This window comes from Acanthaster planci, linkage group LG10 (assembly GCF_054643075.1).
Source record: "Acanthaster planci isolate LZ-2023a linkage group LG10, COTS_SCS, whole genome shotgun sequence".
In the NCBI taxonomy this organism is placed as follows: Eukaryota; Metazoa; Echinodermata; class Asteroidea; order Valvatida; family Acanthasteridae; genus Acanthaster; species Acanthaster planci.
This window is the reverse complement of record NC_141786.1, coordinates 18,888,353-18,911,029: the sequence shown is the minus strand read 5'-3', so window position 1 is coordinate 18,911,029 and position 22,677 is coordinate 18,888,353. Positions and strand designations below refer to the sequence as shown.

Genomic DNA, 22,677 nt, shown 5'->3' with positions numbered 1-22,677 from the left:
TTGTTGAATATTTCAATTTTTCCCAGCATTTTTTTTATCGTGGATACTTTAATTAGGCATTGAGAAAGGTTCTTGCTCTTTGGTTTGATGATGCGCTAGCGCTATGAAACACTTTCCCATAAACCCTTTGACTCGGCCCGCCCACTCAACAAGACAAATCGATCACCATGTGCGAGCCAAAAACAAAACAAAACAACCATGGGTGACTTCTGGAATAGCAGTTTTGAATTTTAGCTTTCCATCGATCCTCTTAATTGCTTCAGAATGATGAAATCACTGTTTCCCCCATTAAAAATACACCTGAAATACACTATTCATCAAATAACCAAATAACACGTGTACAACTCACAGCACTCGTGCAAGGAATTGCGTGATGAATAAACATGACTCGCGCTTTGACCAATGGCGAGTCGCCACATTCAGGTCATTGATGATCACTTCCGGGTCATCCAATGTACACGTTTTCCTTGAACATGTGTTTTTGAGGCCGGCGTTTGCCGAATACGGAACAGAATTCTGCTGTGCGTTTATAGTGCATGTTGCCGTCACAGGTGAGTTTTTCCTGTTTCTAACCGCTGAAGGAAAATTTCCCGTCAGTATGTATATAAAATAGGTTGAGTGGAAAGAGCTTTGGGAATGATGTTGGAGTGTTTTAGATGGTTGAAATAGGCAAACGCAAAATGCTGTTTGGCCATCGTCATCAGGCCATTGTGACAAAGCTAGTCATTGGTTATTGCATACATGTAGGCCTAGGCCTAAGTTATGATAAAATTTCTGCTGGAAGTATAGGTTCCTTTTGGTTAGTGTGTTACTTTCATGACCAGACGACCGTAGTGTTAAGACAGGCCTAGGCCTAAACACTATTTCTACCTCCATGGCCTAAATTAGACAATTTCTACCATCATGATAAGAGACAGCAATCAATGCATAGCTAAGTCTTAGCTACAGCGAACATGACAAATTTATGAACAAGTTGTTTCTGCCTTAAAATGGATTTGCAAGTGAACATTTAAGCTTAAGTAGCTAGGCCCTACACCTGAGTTTGTCTTGTTTGTTTTAAGTCAGTGGCTGTTCTCTGATTCACTTACTCATTTCCAGATATCGTTTCGATAAATGGCTTATAGCTTTCCAAGTTGCATGGTACATGTGTTGCTGATGTCTACAGGTCTTACTCCCAGAACTGTGGGGTAGGGCTGTGCCGAATATTCAAAGAACCAAATATTTGATTGATTGTCTAATATTTGAATATTATTTTTTGAATTAGAATATTCGAATGCAGAATTCATGAAAAAGGAAGAAACATGTTTTAAGTAAGAAAAATTACACTATGGAGGCTTGTTTCAAGCAGATTCAGATGAAAAGCATTAGAAATCTTACGATTAAAAAAGTAAATTATTCATTAAACAATTTATAAGGAATAGAAATTTTCAACAGGGCAAGAAGTCTTGTTAATCTTTTAAATCTTGCTAAATCATGGCTAGAGATACTCCTAGATGTGAGAAGCTAGTATACTGATCATTATGTTCAATTGTGTGTGTTATTGCTTCTGATTTTGTATATGGTTCGTTCAACAATCTGCCAGTCAGCACGACCGAATATTTGGATATTCAATCAAATTGAAGGTCGAATTTTCTAATTGTGAATGATTCGAATTGACCCAGCTCTACTGTGGGGTCCGACGTCTGCCCCACTTGTGGGAGTTGGGCGGACGTCGGACCCCACAGTTCTGGGGTATACAGGTCTAACCGTGCATGGCCCCTAACCCTAACCCTGCCAGATGCAGCACAGTGCACCAAGTGAAAAGTTTGATGCACTTTGATGCACTTGGCAATCAACAGCAGTGGCACACACTGGCTATGTTGAGACAATGGCAGCTAGTCCTATTGAACAATGCCACTGTTGGATAGTGTGGTAACTGGCAACCACAGACCCCCAGGCTGTTTGGCCTTGGGGAGAGTAGAACTGGTGGATCTTGTTACACTGGGCAGGCAAGCCACTTTGGCAAATGATGCAGACTGAGGTGTCTGGCAGGGTTTCTAGCCAAAGTAGGCAGGGTGTAGAGTGCTATTCAGAAAGAGTTCCATGCACGAACCTGACAAACTTCACTGGACACTCTGTGCATAAACCCTACGAGACTGCTATGAAAAATCCTAAATAGGGCCTAAATGGTTGATGTACAATAGAAAGATTCAAACAATACTTGCTGTACACACGGATCATCCATGTACCTTATCCACTCCTCATAACTTGTGAAGTGATAATGAACATGGTACAAGGCAAACAGTGGTCCGATTTGGATTTCACTGGTTGTGATAACCTGTACCACTTTATGTTGATTTTACACTGTTCAAAGTTAATAAATATTGAAATAGAAATAAATAAATGAAACACAAAGTTGCCTTGCCACATAATGTCTTTATCCAAGCTTTCAGTTTCACTCCTAAGCATACATGCATACAGTACTGTAGTTACAGGATGTCAATTTTCTCGAAATTTCATTCGCAAATTCTTGCATATCTTTTCTTGTTGCTTAGAATTCAAAGGAAGAGCGTGTCAAGAATGCAGTTCAGAGTACGCCTCCTGTCATTGGCTATAGCCATCTTGGTGGCGGCCAATCACATTCCAGGCTCTGCCTCTTTAGCTGTGATGTCAGTAGATCTCAGCTCTGAGTGGCTAAAGATTGCCCTGGTCAAGGTTGGTTGCGAATAATGCATCGTATTATTTCTCTTTAGAATGAACTTTTTCACTATTTTTAGATAAAGAGCAGTTATATCTTGTGTGATGAAAATCTAATGCCACAAAAGCAGAATTAAACTTCTTTTCTAATTTTGTGAAAACTCATAGTTTGGGTGAATCATTCACGAAACACAAAAGAACTTTGCATAAAAAGTCAATTGTTTCCAAAATAACTTCATTAATATTCACTGAATGTTTTTATATTCGTCTTTTCTTGTTGCACAGCCGGGTGTTCCCATGGAAATTATTCTTAACAAGTAAGTAGCTTTTGTTTTGGTTTTTTGCTTGAAAAGATTTTTAATCACATCATAAGCAGACAAATTGATTGTAAACTTAGAAAGTAAGCACGGTGGGTAAAACAGAAAGAGATGTACCTATGCACGTGCATGCGCATACTTGTCAGAAAATATCAATTGCATTGAACTGAAGAACAATTTGTGATTTTCTTTTGAATAAGAATTTGTCAGACTTTAAAAGGCCAAGGGTTTGAGGTATCCTGGAGGAGTCTTGATGTCTTTCCATATCCCATTTATGTTATTTTTCAATGTATGTGAAAATATAAAATAATTAAGCAACTTGGGCACTGTTTTTCAACCCAAGGCAACATTGCAATAAACCAGTATACATGTATGCCCAAAATAAAGTTCGTCTGGGTCATTCCGACACGCATGCAAAGTCGTTCTGGTCATTCGGACATGCAGCGGGGTCGTTCAATTCATTTGGTTACATGTGCAAGGTCTGCCCTTTCATGTGGACTCGTGTGCATGCTTTGTACCTGTAGGGCTTAAAGGGGATGTCCAAATTATGTGGCTGTGACTTAATATTGCACACAACTCTATGATAGCCACTGCCATTGACTCGTGCGGAATTTTAAGTCCCAGCCCAGTAATCACGAAACAGCTTAACAGCTGCTGGATTCCAACCCCTGACCTCCAAGTTCAATAGTTACACACCCTAACCCCATGTTACACACTTCTGTCAAGAAAGTGTTTTCCTGGGCTCGTGATCTTACCCAAAGTGGAAGAAGATCGGCAAGTAACAGGGTTGAACAATAAATTTGTTTGTGAAATTAACTTTTACTTTGTCCTTTTGCAGAGAATCGCGTCGGAAAACACCGGTTATGGTGTCCATCCGGAACGGTGAAGTCCAGTTTGGTGATGCTGCCCTTGCTGTGGTGAGAATTTTACAGTTTTTCTTCATTTATTTGTTTGAGTTTACTAATCCCCTTGGCCTTTTTACTAGGAACCATCCTCAATCCTCCACAATCCTCCGATTTTTTACATGAGAAAATTGCATTCAGGCTCAATCCTCCAAATCCCCCAAATTTCTTTACTTAGAGGGGTGCCTACTGCGTCAGTTCTTCAAAATCCTCCGGCAATTCCTGTCATTATGTTGAGGCAATGCGAATGGCATTCTTGAGCAGTGCGGTTGATTCAAAAGAAATATCTAGCTGAATTTGTGCATGACTGAGCAAAAACAACAAAAGGTCTAACCCACGACCTTCATGAATGGGGTCCTTTGCAATCAGCCATGCACTTTGCAATTCACAGTCAATCCTCCAAAATCCTCTAAATCCACCAAAAGGAACTTGGAGGACTGAGAAGGGTTAGGGTTACAGTGAAGCAGTTTAACACTCGTTAACTTACACCTGATCATCAGATCATAAAACCAGTAAATCTTCATTTACAAACAGTATTGTGTTTTATTTGGGATTCTTTAACTTTTTGTGACCTGTTAACCACTTGTTGCCGCGTGCTTTTAAAAATGCGCTCACATACGGGGTATTTTCAGTTTTCAAAATTCTTGAAAAAATTCATCATTTCATTTAATGGACGTTTACACCCACACGGATGACTGTTTGGTGGGTTCTCTAAGCTGACAGGCAGCCTTCACTGACTCCTGAGCATTTCAGCCAGGCCTGCCGCCCAGTAAAGAGAGCCCAGAATTGTGAGGTATTGCATAATTTCATTTAGCATACAGCAGTGCTGTGTCGCTCATCAATGGGGCCCCGGAACACTTTTGTTCACGGTGCTAATCCGCCGGCCTGCTATGCCCAAAAGCGTGGTAGACAGTGACGGATTACATATACCTTCGAAAAATGCTAGCCAAAAATGATGGCAATTCCCAGCAGCAGGTCTTTTGTTCCAAGTACGGTCGTTTGTTACACAGACCAGTCCTCTTTGTCCAATTTCGGGCAGCCGGGCTCTGCGTATAAACCCATGTTGTTCCAAATGGGGTTCCCTGGCAGCAAGTGGTTAAACACTCACACCAAACATCAAGCTGTTTAAAATTTTGTCCAAAATGTTTCTTGGTTCTAATCATATTTTAAAACCATGCATCCAGGTCTAATCCTAATCAAAGGTAATTTCAAACACAAAGTATGGGAATTTCAAGTTTTTGTGACAAATCTTCTCTTGAATGTTTTGTTTCAGGGAACTAAATATCCCCAAAATGCCTACTTCTACATGCAACACATCTTAGCAAAAAAATTAGACAGTCCAGCTGTGAAGAACTACCTCAAAAGATTTCCTTATGTCAAGCTGGGCGAAGACGAAGAACGAGGTATGATGTCTTATACAAAGAGACAGCAGCACTCATGAAAATACTATCAGACAGGCAAACCTGGCCAATTTTGTATTCTCTTATCAATTAAACTTCAATGCTCAATTCTGATTGGTCAATATGCCATGGGTTGTATCGCACACTGCATAATATTTGCACAGCTCCTAGGCTAAGAGGATTGTATTTCCTTTATGAAATGATTTAAATCTACACAATGCAATGTGAATTCAGAAGTGGAGCATGTGCATCAAGTTGGGTTGAACATAAATTTGTCGTTCCTCCTACTTACACTTGTGAAAAAACAGAACAGTAGGGACTTTGTTGCCTATACAGGATGATTTATGTAACTAGTTGCATACAGTCGTTATCAGACGTTTCAATGCTACTGCAGACTTCATTTTGCAATCAGTGCTAGTCAGAATACATGTAGGTGGATTTGAAAGTCTTTGCCTTGTTTTTTCCAGGCACCGTTTACTTCGAGAGTGGCGAAGAGAGATACTATCCTGAGGAATTACTCTCCATTGTCCTCAACAAGTCCAGGGCCCTAGCGGAGGAATTTGCCGGTAAGTTATACTTTGTTCGCATTTTTGCTTCAATTATGATAGCCCTTGAATATGATTGGATCCTGTTACGAGGTTGATTAGAATTCATTTCAAGTCTTCATGCGATCTGATTGTGTTGTTGTGGTTCATGTAACAGGGCTTGTCACAAACTTTGAAAATTTACTAAAGATGAAGTCATTTCAATACTTTGCTATATACATGTGTAATGCTGTAAACCAAAAGTTTAAAAATAGCAAAGTAATTTCTACTTTGAAATGGCATGCTTCGTATCGCAGTTGTCGAATCTTGAACAATTTATTTATTGGTGACAGACATAATAGCAAATCATTTTTAAGAAAGTGAGATTTTAATGCAACATGGAAATGCTTGCTATTCTGCCCGTTTTCCTTGGATGCTTAGGAAATCAAACCTCAAGCCCTTGTAAAAAAAGTCTGAACCTTAACTTGGCAGGAATTTTTCTGAAAAACTTTCTCGGATCCCCACATCATGTCTTCCCATTCAAGACACTTGAAGACAGTTTAACGAAGCTGGTGCAAGGTTGTATCCAAACCTTGTGTCTAGAGCTAGGTCTTGGTCTTTACCCATTGCTTATACATGCACAGAAGTTGACCACAGACATATTCGTAGCTCTGAAAGCCCATTTTTGGCATGTCTTGACAGGGCTGTACATTCCTGAAGCCGTCAAAATGTGTTGAAGTTCAGACTGATTTCGGCAGATTTAGAATGAAGTTTCACTTCTCTTTGTAATAGATACTGCAACCTATTTTGCCAGGAGATTATTGTGAATTTTTTTAAAAACAATTCTCTGATTCAGAGCAAAAAATCAAGGAAATCGTCATCACGGTCCCGCCATTCTTTAACCAAGCGGAGAGGGAATCGGTGATGTATGCGGCCGAATTGGCAGATCTGAAAGTACTTCAACTTATCAATGACAACGCTGCAGGTAGGCACATCATTCATAGATAAGCAAAGGCAGTCTCACGGGGCTTCTAAAAGTGGTTGGTCCTCTGACAAAACCCTCCGTTTAACACAGCAAACAACACACAAACTCTGTAAACTTTGTTTGCAGTAGTGATAGAACGGTAAAAATCAGTCATGTGCACGCTTACCTTGGCCTTCAAGTGTTAACGACTTTACAGTTTACAACACTTTTCCTATAACTGTTCAATTCTTGCCTTCCAATTTGCAAAATGTCACTGCTATGGTTGTGCAACCTTTCTCCGATGCACTTGGTTGTACCGCTTTTTCTAAAGAGTTACAGTCTGTGTGATAGTTGGTACCTTTCACACCTCCCAACCTTTCTGTGTTGTTGATGCACTTTTTTGCCTCATAGCTACATAATTTTTCTGTCACTGTCAAATTTGTTTTTATCTTAAACTTAAACTTTTCAGTTTGCTCAACTTTGTAATTTATACAACTTGCTGTTAGTTTCTCAACCCTATTTTCACAACTTCTGTTATAGTTGTGTAACTTTCTGGCCAAATCTTCAATGATTTAAGCCTCTTTGTGGTGAAGTATTGATTTGTAGATTGATACACTTTGTTCTTTGCTTGAAGGAGATAATGTCTCATAGAACCAGATAGCTTTTATACTACATAAAGGAAGTCTGCTTTACTTATACATGTATCAAGAAACCAAGTCAAATGTTGTGCTTGATGCAAATCACAGCTGGACTAGACCTGGATTAGATCCGAGTACCAACTGAAACACATCTGAGAAACGACAACGTACAGTCTGCCCAAATGCTCACAGCACCAATCACTTTGAGACATAATCAGATTTGTAGTAACTTCAGTCACAGTTAATCAAATGTTTCTTTTCAGTGGCTCTCAACTATGGTGTGTTCCGCCGCAATGATTTCAACACCACCGTCACTAACGTCATGTTCTTTGACATGGGTGCTGGCAGTACCACGGCAACCGTCGTTAGTTACCAGGTCGTCAAGACAAAAGAGAAGGGCATTAGTGAGACCAACCCTCACCTGTTTGTCAAGGGAGTCGGGTAAGTAAGATGTCTTCCGTCAAGCACGCCATGCAAACCCCCTCTTTTAGTGGATTCTGTCTTACAAGATCTCTTTAATCAATCCAGGCTAAATACAACAAAAGACACCAATATGTGCTGTTGCATTTTTAGCTGTTGCAGAGTACACTGTGTGACTTGATAATGCCCAGGGTGATGTTTATGTGGCACACAGCGCAATGCCACAAACTGAACTGTTGCATTGTGTTGTATTCAGCATGGTTCCTATTTCAGTTGTGTTGCATTTTGCAGCAATGAACAGGGTTCTCCTTTTCAGCTGTGATGCATTCCGTTGCATGCAGGAAAAATGTGTTTTCAGCTGTGATGCATTCCATTGCATCCTGCAAAATTGTCATTTTCAGGTGTGATGCATTCCGTTGCATCCAGCAAAATTGTCATTTTCAGCTGTGATGCATTCCGTTGCATCCAGCAAAATTGTCATTTTCAGGTGTGATGCATTCCGTTGCATCCAGCAAAATTGTCATTTTCAGGTGTGATGCATTCCGTTGCATCCAGCAAATTTGTCATTTTCAGGTGTGATGCATTCCGTTGCATCCAGCAAAATTGTCATTTTCAGCTGTGATGCATTCCGTTGCATCCAGCAAAATTGTCATTTTCAGGTGTGATGCATTCCGTTGCATCCAGCAAAATTGTATTTTTCAGCTGTGATGCATTCAGCAGGGTTCTTATTTTCAACTATGCTGCTTTCTTCTCAGAGCTGGCTCTAGCAACTTGTGACTCACTTTCAAAGAACGGGTCACATTTGTGGTTGCAGTGAATAAAATTCAAGAAAGAGGGTTTTCCTTCTGATGACAAGTTGTAAAGGTGTAGAAAGGGCAACTTGTAAATTTTGGATGCACCATTGATGGAGGGGATGCTTTGTTGTGTATTCTCTCTCAGGTTTGACCGCACTCTTGGTGGACTTGAGATTGATCTGCGACTCCGAGACCACCTGGCCAAGAAATTCAACGAAGCTGGTAAGACCAAGAAGAATGTCTTTGAGAACCCCCGAGCCATGGCCAAACTCTTCAAGGAGGCCAACCGCGTCAAGAAAGTGCTGAGTGCAAACGTGGATCACTTTGCACAGGTAAGTGAACAGAATCACAATCAGATTGGGTCACCTTTGAACCTGACTGAATCTAGCCATTAAGTCTGTTTCTAGCCACTGTGACTTACGAGGTCAATGTTTATCTCCAGTTGCCTTGGTATGAAACACCTGAGCATATGTCTCCCCCCCCCTGATGGGATGCCAGTCCATCGCAGGTTGCTTCCCCAGCTAATGCTGGTACCCATTTATACTCCTGGGTGGAGAGAGGCAAGCAGGGGTGAAGTGGCTTGCCCATGGACATGGCCTATGGCCAGCAGTTGGATTTGAACCCCTAACCCCCTTTTGACGTCACAGAGTGTGTCCTTGTGTGCAGTTTATTGTCACATTCAATCTTTATGTTGTCATTTCAACAATGTTCAGCATTTCTGTCTTTATGCTGGTGCAGATGTCTTTATTTGTGAAGCAAACGGTGTCTTTCATCTCCCTTTAAAGGCATCAAAGTTCATTGTTTGATACCCTTTTATTCTCACTGTTTGGTCGACTCAGGTTGAGGGAGTTCTTGACGAAGTTGACCTTCGTGTGAAAGTCACGAGAGCTGAACTAGAAGAGATGTGTGGGGATTTGTTTGAGCGCATCGCTGGGGTTGTGGAAATGGCATTGAAATCATCTGAGATGACCATGGTAGGTATGCACAGAGGGCACGAGTGCTGTAGTTGAGTACTTCATTCCTGAGTATTGAGATTGCTCACTTACCACTCAAATCTGAGTTCTTTGCTGACCCAGTACAAGTGTAGATCTTTGAGTACAAGTTCTTATACTTCCGAGTAGTGAGTAATGAGTATGAACACTAACAGACTGGTGAGCACGTCTGCCAAGGTGCTCCCTTTTACCACTTTGCCAAACACTTGCCTTATGTCCGCAACTTCCGAAATCTTGCAATGAGAGATGTCACTTCTCAGATTTGGTTACCATTGATTATGTTGTTGATGTTATCGGTTATTTTAATTTGTCTTATTATAATGCGATTGTTTATTGGTTTGATATTGATCAGTTTCTTTCATTCTTTACTTTGTCTCTAAAATTACAACTTTAATTCATGCTTTCATTAGCACTTGCATTGTGGGACATTTGAGAAATGTCGCCTTGGCCGTGTGATGAAGCTGTACATCTCCTTTAACATTGCACTGAGTTGAAACTTTTCTCTTTTGTCTGATGTTGTTGCAGGCTACACGCTGCTTATTTCATTTGCTGCCAATAGAAAGTTATTTTGACCTCTTTTGACATTTGATATTTAGATGTTACAAGCTAGATTTGCTTTTGATGTTCCTGGCTCGATATTTCTGCCCCCAGGGTGAGATTGACAGTGTAATTCTCGTAGGAGGAGGCACCAGGGTTCCCAAAGTCCAAGAAAAACTCCTCCAAGTCACAAAGAAGTGAGTAGTTATCAGGAAACTCAAAGGAGTGTTAGAGGCATAAAGGTTACAGGCTGGATCAGATATGCGCTGTTGGAATAAGCAGGCAGATGATTTTTTTTTGGCCAAAACGAAATGATTTTGAGAGTAAGATGTTATGAATAGCTGATTTCAAAATAACATTGGGAACTTGGAACGCAAAGTCAAGGTAAATAGTGTCTGGATATAACAAGAGTATTTTCCTGATATTTCTAAAATACTAACTTGCAGGAATATGTTTTGACACTGATACTTGCACTAAAATTTGGAGAGATTTCCTGATATTACAAGACATATTTTATGGGGTTTTGGTGTTGCAGGCCTATTTTAAAAAATAGCATTATTTGCAATCTGAAAAGTATTTTTTTATATTTCAGGGGTGAGCTTGCCAAGAACATTAACGCTGATGAAGCAGCGGCCATGGGCGCCGTCTATCAAGCTGCTCACCTCAGCAAAGGATTCAAAGTTAAAAAGTTTGTCATCAGAGATGCTAACTTGTTCCCCATTCAGGTGAGCGAATGTTGACAAATTGGCTTAGCAAGCAAGGCACTGGAGCAGGGCATTTATTAACAGTCTGGACATTTTTGCAGATGTGAGTGAGAAGTTGAAATACGCAACCTAACACTTTTTCAGCATCAGTTGAATAAGTCAAGTCGAAATTTGGGGGACTAAAGTGATCAAACAAAATGATTATGTACCCATCTGTTTAAAAACGCACCTACAATCACTTAACTAGCATCATCAGTCAGATATTTTGGTATTGATGTGCTCATCGCTTTCTTATTAGGCCTGAAAAACATTCTGTGTGCTTTCTGAGAAATTGCTTTAAATACAATGCGTCTTATGTGTAGGTGGAGTTTGAGCGTCACATGACTGATGACGATGGGTCAGAGGTCACCAGGGTGGTCAAGAGAACGTTGTTTGGCCGCAACAACCCTTTCCCACAGAAGAAGGTCATGACCTTCAACCGTCACATGACTGACTTCTCCTTCATCGTGGGCTACAAAGATCTGGAGAGTATCCTCCCTCCAGAAGATCTTGAGTAAGTGCAACTCATGATCTAGCACAGAAACTCGTTCTTGCCTATTACTTTAAAAGTAGACTTTCAGATGGTGGTTAAGTTTTCTTCGTTTGCCCCATCTGTTGTCACCAAAACTTTCTTTGCAGGGTTCCTTTGATCTGTGGTCACACAAAGGCACGTTCATTCACCTTCAATTCAAGAATAAGTGTGAATGAGCGAGGAATTTTGTATCAGTTTTTTGGATCTATTTAGGGGCGAGAAAGGTTACGCCAATCCCCTAGGGGGTGGGGAAGTATATTCAAATACGGTTTACAAGATATCAGGCCAGCTTCACTGTTTAGCAAAGTGGCTGCATTGGTAGGTTGTGCACTTGAACACAACTCCAGAGGTTACGGGGTCCATGGTTGACTTCACTTCAGGTAGCCAATCTTACCTTGGCAACACAGTTGCTGCTTAAGCCAAGGTGCATTATGGGAAAGAGTTGATATGATATTGATGTGTAGACAGCACAGAGCAGAATATGTTTTTTGCGGGGTTACAAGGCTTAGCAGTTTCTCCCTTTTGTGGGCTCCACCTAAGAAGCCATTTGCGAGTAACCTTTGAACAAAATCTGGTACACTACGCTATCTTATTTCCCGTAAATATAACAATTCAAATTCTCCAGACTAAAGACCCTGTTGCTATACCTCATGATTCGGGCCAAACTTTAATTCGCATAGCGACCACCATCTCTGGAATGGACTGGTTCCTTTGTGCCCTTCTTATCCATTAAGAACAGTGTATGTTGCCAGGCGTCTCTTATGTAATTAAGTAAAAGCTTGCCCTGAATCATGAGGTATAGCAACAGTGTCTTTACAGTCTTTCTTGATAGACTTTTGGAAATAAAAGACAGTGTATGCATAGACCTTCACAAAGTTGAAATCTGTGGGAACTTTTGTCTCAGAAGTTGCTCTTTATGCCCTCCTGAAATTGGAAGTTTGACCTGTTGGCAATTTCAGATCATTTGGCCCAACTAACCTGACCACATACACACTGAAGGGTGTTGCTGATGCGCTGGAGAAACGATCAGGTGCAGAGCCCAAGGGCATCAAAGCACACTTCCGATTGGATGAGAGTGGGATACTGTTCTTGGATTCGGTAAGCATAGCCAATCAGATCCGTTGTCTCTTAGTTATTACAATGTAGGGGACTGCTTCCTCAATATCGGACTACATGCAGTTTCCCTGTGTATTTGCCAAACTTTCTTATATCCTTCTTGTCCTTGAAAAAATGAACAACTTTTAATTTGATTCATGAAAATTTGTTTGTTTTGTGTGTTTGATTGGTTGTTTGATGTTTTTCAAGCAGCCCTTGGCTATATTCAACACTGTGAATCAGCCAATGGCAAGTTTGAGTGACTTGTTGAAAATCCCGCATCCAGTAAGACTTCAGAAATCTAGCCTGAGGTTTGGGCTCACCTAAGTCCTGTCACATGATCTAGATTTCGTAGAGATGTGCTTTTATGCAACAACAATGGTCTTCTTTCATATCACTACATCTCTGCTTTGTGTTTTTCTCAAGGTGGAGTCAGTCTTTGAGAAGATGGAGACGGTGATGGAAGAAGTGAATGACACGGAAGAGGAACAGTCGACATTACAGAGTAAGCCGTTATCTCATTCTGCTCGGTAGTGGCTAAGGAAGCAGTCATGGCAGCAAAGTTCCATACATGTGTGTCTTACTCTAAGCCCTAGCCTATTCTGTCATGTAGTTTTGTGAGGCTTCATTACGAGGGTTTGTCACACCTGAATACAAGCAGGGTCAGGGATTCAAATCCATTTCAGTGCTAGGCAAATGTTGTGTCCTTGGGCAAGTCAGTCTACTCCCGCAAGCCTCTATCCACCCAGGAGTATAAAAAGGGTGGAGCATGAACCAGCGCAGTATGAAGTTGAGATGGTTTTGAGAATGGCTATAGGCTTGATGAGCAGGGGTAACAGTGATGCAGTGCATTGAGTAAGAGCTGGTAATGATGGGTGCATGTGAACTAAGCCCATTACACTAATGCCGCAGCAAGATTGAAGTTTGTCTTGGCAATTCCAACGTGATCCAGTGTCATGAATGAATCCCAGGCTCTTAGATATCATTTGAGTTTCCGCTGTGGACATTTTCTTTCCACAGAGTTGAGTAGCACAATTAGTCGGTTCTTCTCAGGATCGTCAGATGACAGCACAGCAGATAGTCCACCACAAGAGGGCGACAAAGCAGGGGAGAATGGTGCCATGGAGGAGGAGAAGGATACCAGTGAAACTGGTACTAGTGAAAGAGATAGCAGTGATAAGGACACCAGTGAAAAGGTAATGTTTATTAGAATAGCCACATGGAAATTGAAGACCAGTTTTTCAAGTATTCTTGTATAAAGATTTTGCTGTGTCTAAACTTTTTATGAAATGCATTGTTATCACAGACCAGTTGCACATGGTAGGGCTGTGTACAAGTTCTGTAAAAAAATCAGTGGAATGTTTTGTTTTTAACATATCATGGGAAATAAGTGTATATGTGACCCATATACCGGTAGATTACTTACGATTTTGTGCAAAGATTGATGTATGTCAGAAATCTGCAATTGGCATTTACTTCAAAATGTGTAATGCATGGAGTCTGTATCTCGTTATGGTCCAGGGTAAATTTTCATTAGCTCATGGAATAGGAAATTCTGTTCTAGATGTTCAACTTGCCAGGGCCGGGACTGACAACAAATGTTGAGGTTGGGAGGGGGTTCATGGCTTCAAACATTAATAATCATTTCTGGTAATGACACCGAGGATTTCTCAAAAGTGCCCTAGGCACTGTAGCTCATAAGCCTGAAGAAACCTGTAGCGAAGAGACAATTAGAGGTGGGAGGAAAACCCCAGAGGAATATTCTGGGAAAAAACCCTCGGAATCAGGTAGGGACTGAAAACCCAATCCACATGTGGACCGAGCCAGGATTCGAACCTGGACCGCAGAGGTGAAAGGCGAGGACGGAATCACTAAATGTGACTTTCGGTTTGTAATTGTTTACAGGATGCAACAGAGGGTCAAGAAACAGGAGAACCCAAACCAGCAGAAGATGAGAAAGTGGAAGACAAGGAGGCAGATGACACCAACGAGTCAACGGAAGGACAAACAGGGGAGGAAAAAGAGGAAATGAAGGAGCAGGGTGAGACGGAAGAGACGCAGGAAGAAGAGGGAGGCACGGAAGACCAGTCGGAAGGCGAGGCAGGGCAAGGAACAAAAGATGAGGCTGATTCAGGTGACAGCGATACCAAGGAGGCAAGTGAAACAGCTGAGGACGAGAAAGTTGACGGAGGAGAGGAGGTGAGTTGGGACAAGATTTCTGAAAAAAAAGAAGAGTTTTTGAATATGTGTAAATGAAAGGATGTTCATTTGCAGTTGTCAGGAAGTGGTCACTCTGAGCTGGTAATCTGAACATTTGTCTTCAGTTGGAATTTTTTGCTATGCTTTGAAAAGTGTCACCAAAAAAGTTATGCTCCATTTCCCTCTACCATATTTTGAATGGCAACTCTGAAGTACTTTCGGGGGAAGTTTTGGGAAAATGTGAAATAAAGAAAGAAAACCAGCGTCTGTTTTAGTTTAAATGAGGTGCAAAAAGCTTCAACAGAAATGCATTTGTGTCGCATTCCTAACAACATTGGCATCTTGGGCAAAAACGTCAAGGAGGGTTTGTGTCAGTGGAAAAATGTCAAGACGTTTTATGTAGGTGAAGTTAGGGTTCTTTCTTCATTATAATCAGATAGCCAGGTTTGAGGCGTGAGGAAAACTGGAAATAAATTCTTTGGGAAGTTCCCAATCTGGAACTAAGGTTGAAAAAAGTTGAAGACTTGTGTCTTATCAACATTAATCGATTTTCACACTGCATTGAAATTTTAAACATTCAACTAAATTTAGAGATTTTTTTTTTACAGACGAGCAGTGGGGAGGAAAGCATAGACAGTGACGCCAAAGCAGACATTCCTGAGAAAGATGGGCAAGAGGAAAAGAAGACAGAGGACAGCAAGAAGAAGACGAAGAAAGACAAGAAAAAAGACAAGAAGGGCAAAAAGGGTAAAGAGTCCAAGGAGGAGAAGAAAGAAAAGAGGAAGATTGCCAAGCCCAAGGTGATCACCATCAAGGAGAACTTGACAGTAGAGACTCAGGCTCATGGCATCCCCAAACCCTCCAGAGAGTCTAGAAAAACATCCAGGAACAAGTAAGTGGTAATCATAGCATTGCACGGGGGAGCCCCCCCCCAAAGAATGAAAAATTAAAACAAGAAGCCAGAAAAAATGTAAAAGAATTATAAAAAAGAGATTGAAGGGAAGGAAAACCACCAATTTGCTTGAAAAAAATTGAAATTAGCTGTCCACAGGACGTTCATCATGTTATATTTCTCTTACCGTACTTGAGACATAATCAGTTGCCATTGAGATTCAACAGCAAGGTACAGGCAGCATGTACGTGTGCTGACATCTGCTCATATGTTGTGTGCATCTAGCATAGCTCAGGTGATGCCATTCATTATCACACGGGCGTGAGTGGAACACAGAATAATGTAGTGCATCTGTGTCCCGTATGACACAAGGATTTATCTTCAAGCCAAGTTGGTATACAGTATTCGTTATAGGGGCCTTTGTGCACAAAGGCATCACCTTTGAATTTACAGTAAATTTTGCATTTGTGCTTTTTAACGTAAAAATAGTGCAGTTAGAACAATGTATTATGCTGGCTTTGACACGGACCGTGCAGCACAGTTATTTGTCACACTGCTTGTTGCTAAGGATCGACCAATCAGAATTCAGAATTCAAGTTTGACTGAAGATAAGGGCTACCATTCTCTGAACTGTTCTGAGAGAATATTCATTAGTGTATTTGACTTGTTTGATGAGGATCTTCGTGTGTGCACCTTGTAAAACAGTAAAAATACTGACAAGCACATGATGAAGAATGGATCAGGAAAAAATCGTCTGTTATTCATGAATATGTATGAGGCACGGTAATACAGCGCAGCTTCAATATGAAATGTGAAGCTCCAGTACTTACCAACACTATGAAAATAATGATCGGTGTTGATGTCTTGGATGGTGTAAGTAGAGCCTATGCAATACTGGGATGTAGGGATCTGCCCCTGCCATTAAGTATGGTTTTGATCACCACTGTAGAGATGGTAACGCAGCATAAACTCCTGCTACTGCATGGATTCTGTAGTTTTAAATTTGTAAACAGCGTTCAATTTTTCTTTCTTTAGGTTAAAAGATCTGCAGAGGAAGGAAGAAGAACGTCTCGCTCGAGAGACGGCTCTCAACTCCTTGGAATCCTTCATCTATGACATGCAAGATAAGCTGTATCAGGAGGACTATGAGACTTGCTCCACCGAGGAGGAACGAGAAGGCCTCCTGGGCAAGCTACGAGAGGCATCGGATTGGTTGTATGAAGTCGAGGATGATTCCCCGCACACCGTGAGTTGATGATAGCCAGATGTAGAATGGTTCCCTAAACCACTGCACTTGAAAGATTAGTAAACACAATCCAGCTGTCTGTTCACTCAGGCGGGGCAGGTGGTTTGAATATCAGGCGTGCCTGTGAACAACTCCAGCTGAAGTTTAAACACGCCTTTATCCCTATTGGTTTTGTTCACACTCACACAAACCCAGAGAAGTCTTTGGAGGCATACCGTGCATATTAAACTTGAAAAATATGAGGTTGCCGTGGAAATATCATACAAATACTGTTGTGAATCGGTATTTGTAGCATTTGGCTGCTGTCAGAAGTTGGCTGCTCTATCTTGCCTTTTTGAAAATCACACCTTTTGATCAAAAATTATTCTGTCGGCAAGTGGTTACAAACACAGCAGTGGTTACCTATAGGTTTCACATAACCAGGCATTGTGTATGCCACTCAAGAAAAAGACCAATTAATAAATTGCCTTTTAATATTGAAAATCTAGATAGTTCCAAGTTACTTGCATTGACATAGTTTGGGGTTTAAACGAATTATCCATGACTCTGCAAATCTGACCTTTGACACTTGAACTTTGTTCCCTAGATATTCCGGGATAAGATGAAGGAGCTAAAGAAGGCCACCAAGAGTTTATCCTTCCGCGTCAAAGAGCGCAGAGAGCGCCCTCAGTTGATCGGCGAGCTCAAACAGCTACAGAACGTCTCACAGATCTTCCTTGCTGCAGCCAAGAATGCCTCGGAGGAGCTGAAGATCTTCACGGACGTAGAGATTGGACTCTTAGAGAAGGCTTACAACGACTCCCTGGAGTGGTATGCCGCCAAATCGCTGGCCCAGCGCAACACCCCCGACACTGAGAAACCTGTCCTGCTGACAGAGGATTTGAAAACCAAGATAACCGCCTTAGATCGTGAACTGAGATACCTGGTCAACAAAGCGAAAGCTGGACCTCCAAAGAAAAAAGACAAACCCAAGGACAAAACAAAAAAGAAGAAGAAGAACGTTAATGAAACAGAAACAACAGGAGAAGAGAACACCAAAGATGAGAAAACAAACGACACAGGTCAGCAAATATTACTTATTATTATATCATTTCTGGTAAGGACACCAAGGAATCCTCCACTAAGCACCCTAGGCACTGTAAACTCGCACGCCTTGAAGAAACCCATAAATATGACCCAACGAGAAGCAGTTACTGCTTTCGAGGTGGAAGGAAAACCCCAGAGGAATATTCCGGGTATTAAACCCACAGAATCAGGTAGGGACTGAAAACCCGATCCACACGTGGACCGAGCCGGAAATCAAACCTGGACCACAGAGGTGAAAGGCGAGGAAAGAACCTCTAAGCCAACCTAAATAGTGTATTAATCCTCAGGCCCGACTGCCGTGCCGGAGGTATATGCAAGAAAAGTGCTAATTGCCTCTCGTTATCTTCTTGAAAGTTTTATGCAGGCTGTTAACCCTGCTGATGTTTTTGCCCTTATGAAACCGAAAAAGAAATTGATGATCCCATCACCAAATCTGCAGGACCAGAAGCTTGAAAGGGTTCCTATGTGCAGAACCCATCAGTCTAAAGGAGCATTTGAGAAATTCCAGGTTTCATTACCATTGATAAATGACAAAAGTAACTTGAAAGGGGTCTATTCTGTTCCCACAGAAAGTTCTGAACCAACTGAGAAGCCAGCAGCAACCCCAACTGAAGATAAATCTGATGTTCCGGAGACGATAGAACCAGATTCCGACCAAGCGGGCCAACAAACACAGGAGGAAACATTACAATTACCTGCCCCAGAGGAAGAAGGTAAGATAGTGTGACCTTTGACCCTAAGGGGGTTAGTTTACACGTTGTGCAGTCTGACTTCAGGTGTGTAACAAATTATGCATTAAAATTCTCCAGATTAATTTTAGACATGGCACTACATATAACATGATTCAGGGGGAGCTTTTTCTTAGTAATGTAAATGATGTCCAGACGCAATGCACTGTTTACAGTTGGGTGAGAATGACAGGACACCAGACTATTCCAGAGCTGTATGTTGGTGGCTAAAAACGTAACAACATATCATGTGGTATGGCAGTTTACCAGCTAACAGTGTTAAAGTCGAGTCCTCAAATCCGAGTACAGAGTACTCGGAGTACTTTATGGGCTGAGTCCATGTACACTGGTGATGAGTCCAAGTCCAAATCTCCGAGTCCGAGTACATCAAAGGCCGAGTCTTGGGCCGAGTCCAAGTACCTGAGTCTGAGTCCGAGTCCAATTGCAAACAATGCAATAAACAAATAAGTAAATAATCCCAACTGAATTACACAGGCACATGGTCTTCTTGCAACACAAATCTGCATGACCATGTGGATATTCACACCTTTTATTCAGTGACAATGTCGATGCATAACTGGCAATGATTATTTTTACCTTTTCTAAACAAAGAATGCGGCTTATGAATACCTGTGCAGAAACCTTTACCAAAGATCTTTACCAAGTACATAAAGAAACCCTGAGATATTAAAACTGAGAAAAAAGCAAGACTGTATATTAATATAAACCTAAATAAAGACGTACAGAAATAGAAGTCCTTACCCAGTCACCTTACAACCTGCTGTTAAAACCCCAATGACCAAGACAGAGACCCAGACTTTAACCATATCTGATGCTAAGACTGAAACCAGACTAAAATCTTGTCACTGAATCATAAAACAAAAAAGATGAGCGTTGAAGAAATGGCTTGAAAGAAATCTGAGAGGAATCGATTAAGCGCTGTACTCGAATTATACCCTCGAGTACTGGGGCTGAGTCCTGAATGCTTGACGCTTGAGTACATGCAAAATTTGAGTACAAAGAAAAGAGTACGGGCCAAGTCCAAATAAATTTTGAGTACTGATAGTTGAGTATGGGCCGAGGACTTGCATGTACTCAAGTTGTACTCGGGTACGAGTACTCCAACACTGCCAGCTAAAATATGATGCAGTGTGTACAGCTTGTGGCTGGTCCCCACCTGCCTTTTTTCTCAGCACAGAATTTACCTTATGGTGCAGTTTCCTTTTGTAAATTGAAGAGTTGCATATCATTCTGGTTTTTTTTAATGCAAGAACTTGATAAAAATTTCAAAACTGTTGCTGTAGCTTTTTCTTGATTTTCCGTCGTTTTTATTCAGCTAAAGTTCCCTCAGAAGAAACAGATAAGAACACAGAGGACACAGAATCAACAGAATCAACAACAACTACGACAGCGGAAACAAATACAGACACGTCACGCAACACAGGAGATCTATGATACCACGAGGGCCATCTGAAAATGTTGAATAATAATTATATTCTGTAAAGAGACATAAAAGGCAATTATGCCCCAATTGTTCTGTGCGTGGATAAACGAGGGCAGTGTTTCCTCACCCTGAAACTGTGTGTGGCACTTCTGTTTCATTATAGTTCACATTTACCTATCATCTGTTGCATTTAGCTAAGGGCACCAGGGAAAATGGATTCCCAATCCCTGTATTATATTCTGGATTTTATATTAGAGACAGGAGCCAGTCTAGAATTAAAGACATTGACTTCACTGGTTCACATGGTCTGTTATAAATGTTGAAAATCACTGGATACCAGGCAAGCAGTGTGCAATGGCTACAACCTTTCACACTTCCCATTAAGACAGGTGCCAGGGGATGGGAGTTTTCTCCCAGTCAGCTATGATCTGCCCCACTTTGTCTTTTCCAGATCCCCCAGTTGCATGCCTTGGGTGCATGCTCATGAACAGAGCTTGTATTTCCCTGGAGTACCATATTTGATGGACTGTTCATGTGGCCCAGTCATGGTTTAAAAGCAGAGCAAAGGTCACATGACCAAAGAAGATGAGTCACCAGATAGTTGGAGTGTTTGCCCTGCTAAGTCGGAGTGTTACGTGTACCTTTATCGCAGCAATCATTTGTATGTACAAGTTTTTAAGTTGTATATTTTACCAACAGCATTGTGAATCTGCTGGATGAAATTCGGTCATCAATCTGGACATTGGAAATTTGAGGCAAATGATTTTTTTAAACAGATGCTAAAAAACCCAATTTCTGAAGTTTGACCCTCAGTCAAAATCAAATATAAATTCTTGAATGCAGTCTGTTCGTAGTTTGGCACAAAATTGCCTCATGGGAAGGATGATTTAGGAGACTTCATTTACATAAAAATCAGCCCTTTTGTCCAAACAAGTTGATCATTACTTATAAAAATATGGCATACAAAAATTACTGCAAACTGCTTGCTGGCTTCAGTGACCTGAAATACAAACCGTAAAAGTAGAAAGAGCTGACATTTTGAACCAAGCAGAATCTTTCTCACAATCTTTCTCAAAGGCTTTTGAGAAAAATTCTGCTAGGATTGAAATGTCGTGCTCTCCTTTCTTTGTGATTGCAAACATTATGCTGAGTTTGGTTATTTTTCCTTCAAATTCATTCCACCCGATTCCAAGACTTTAGTTTGATAGGCCTATACCGTGGTTTTAGCCTCAAGAAATATTTTTCCTGGTATTAAAAACAGGATTTTCGGTAATGAAACCGACATACTGATTTTCAGTTCTGTGAAGACATTTTGAGAGAATAGGGATTTGGAATCTTTTAGAATGCCTTACCATAACCATAGCTCAATTGGTACTCTTCTGCCAGAGTACCCTGTAGGTTTCAGGTAAAAGTATCCTCGGGTGTTTGTTTCTGATTTTGTGTTTAATTCAAGGGAATGTTATCAACTGTCCTTTCACTGAATCTGATGATCTATGAATTATTCTTTTGTCTACAAATGTAAATGTGCTAATTTATGCTTCAGTGTTGGTCTCTGTGTGGAGTTACATTTATGTCACAGAGTTGGGGATGAATTTTTAGCAGAATGTCTGTGGGTTTTATCTTTTTTTTAAAGAAAAAATTCAGTTTTTTGCTGGGTGGGTTGGGCAGGCATTTTACACAATGAACTGCAATTTATATTTATTGAGTAAATTGTGAATAATTTGAAAGTCCAAATAATTGTTTGGTTGCTTCAAGTTTGTTTCTGTCAGACGGTAATGATTTTTTTCGTTGTGTAAGTAAATTGTAAGTAATCGAATTACTTAATTTGTCTAGTGCCATTTCCAGTGAATTTGAAGTCATTCTTGATTTTAAAAAATGAATGCAGACTTGCAATTAGAATCTGTTGTAACAATGAGAGCAGTGGGTTATTAACCTTAGTAGAGTCTCATGTCCATAAATTTGATACAGTTTACAGTTTTTCCTCTGTTTTTCTTGTGTTGAAGTTTCTGTTTCATGTGGAAGATACGGTGTATATGAAAATTGCGTTCATGAGTCATCTATGTTTGCCTTTATTTATTTTACAAGGGAGTTGGATACAAAATACATTTTTTTGAGAACGATCACATTTTCTTGCTTATACTGTATATTTATTGGCCGTAGCCAAAACATATTTTGCCGAAAATAAATTTTAGACTCAGCTCTGAAAGTAGGATACCTACTATTCTACCTAATCCGGGAAATATCTTTCCCGAGTTCGCGTTCTATACCTTTTCCAAAAGTCCTAAAACTCAAGCCTCAACTGGCTGAAATTTTTAAAGCCCGTTTACCCCAATTAGAATAAATCTTTTAGCAAAGTCCATATTTTGATGTTCTTTAAATATTGCATCCTAAGACTTTGAAATTCGGAATCCAATTAAGTTCTTGAAATGATTCCAATGAGCATGTTGAGCAAGAACTATTAGTGTGGACGATTGTTTGAACAAAAGTCAGTAAAAATTGACATTCCTGACATTTTTCCAAGGTGTCACAATGCATCAGACTGGTGAAA

At 40.7% G+C, this 22,677-nt stretch overlaps 1 protein-coding gene across 1 annotated transcript; it reads left to right on the top strand.

The window, feature by feature from the left end:
- Positions 1–447: 447 nt before the first annotated feature.
- On the top strand, positions 448–22,250 carry LOC110989341 (hypoxia up-regulated protein 1-like). The gene is made up of 22 exons (XM_022253662.2): positions 448–551; positions 2,535–2,694; positions 2,962–2,993; positions 3,832–3,910; positions 5,169–5,298; positions 5,763–5,861; positions 6,676–6,804; positions 7,685–7,862; positions 8,781–8,967; positions 9,475–9,609; positions 10,279–10,361; positions 10,757–10,889; positions 11,231–11,421; positions 12,399–12,537; positions 12,961–13,039; positions 13,555–13,730; positions 14,440–14,733; positions 15,342–15,625; positions 16,661–16,871; positions 17,458–17,932; positions 18,527–18,670; positions 20,022–22,250. The coding sequence occupies exons 2-22, from the start codon at positions 2,560–2,562 to the stop codon at positions 20,138–20,140; spliced, it is 3,432 nt and encodes a 1,143-aa protein (XP_022109354.2). The 5' UTR covers positions 448–551; positions 2,535–2,559; the 3' UTR covers positions 20,141–22,250.
- Positions 22,251–22,677: the final 427 nt, after the last annotated feature.

Bases quoted from the DNA above. Each gene is read 5' to 3' on its own strand.
- LOC110989341 (XM_022253662.2), top strand. From the start codon at position 2,560: ATGCAGTTCAGAGTACGCCTCCTGTCATTGGCTATAGCCATCTTGGTG. The intron at 5,862-6,675 runs GTAAGTTATACT...TCTCTGATTCAG, and splicing joins CCTAGCGGAGGAATTTGCCG to AGCAAAAAATCAAGGAAATC. The intron at 10,890-11,230 runs GTGAGCGAATGT...TCTTATGTGTAG, and splicing joins CTAACTTGTTCCCCATTCAG to GTGGAGTTTGAGCGTCACAT.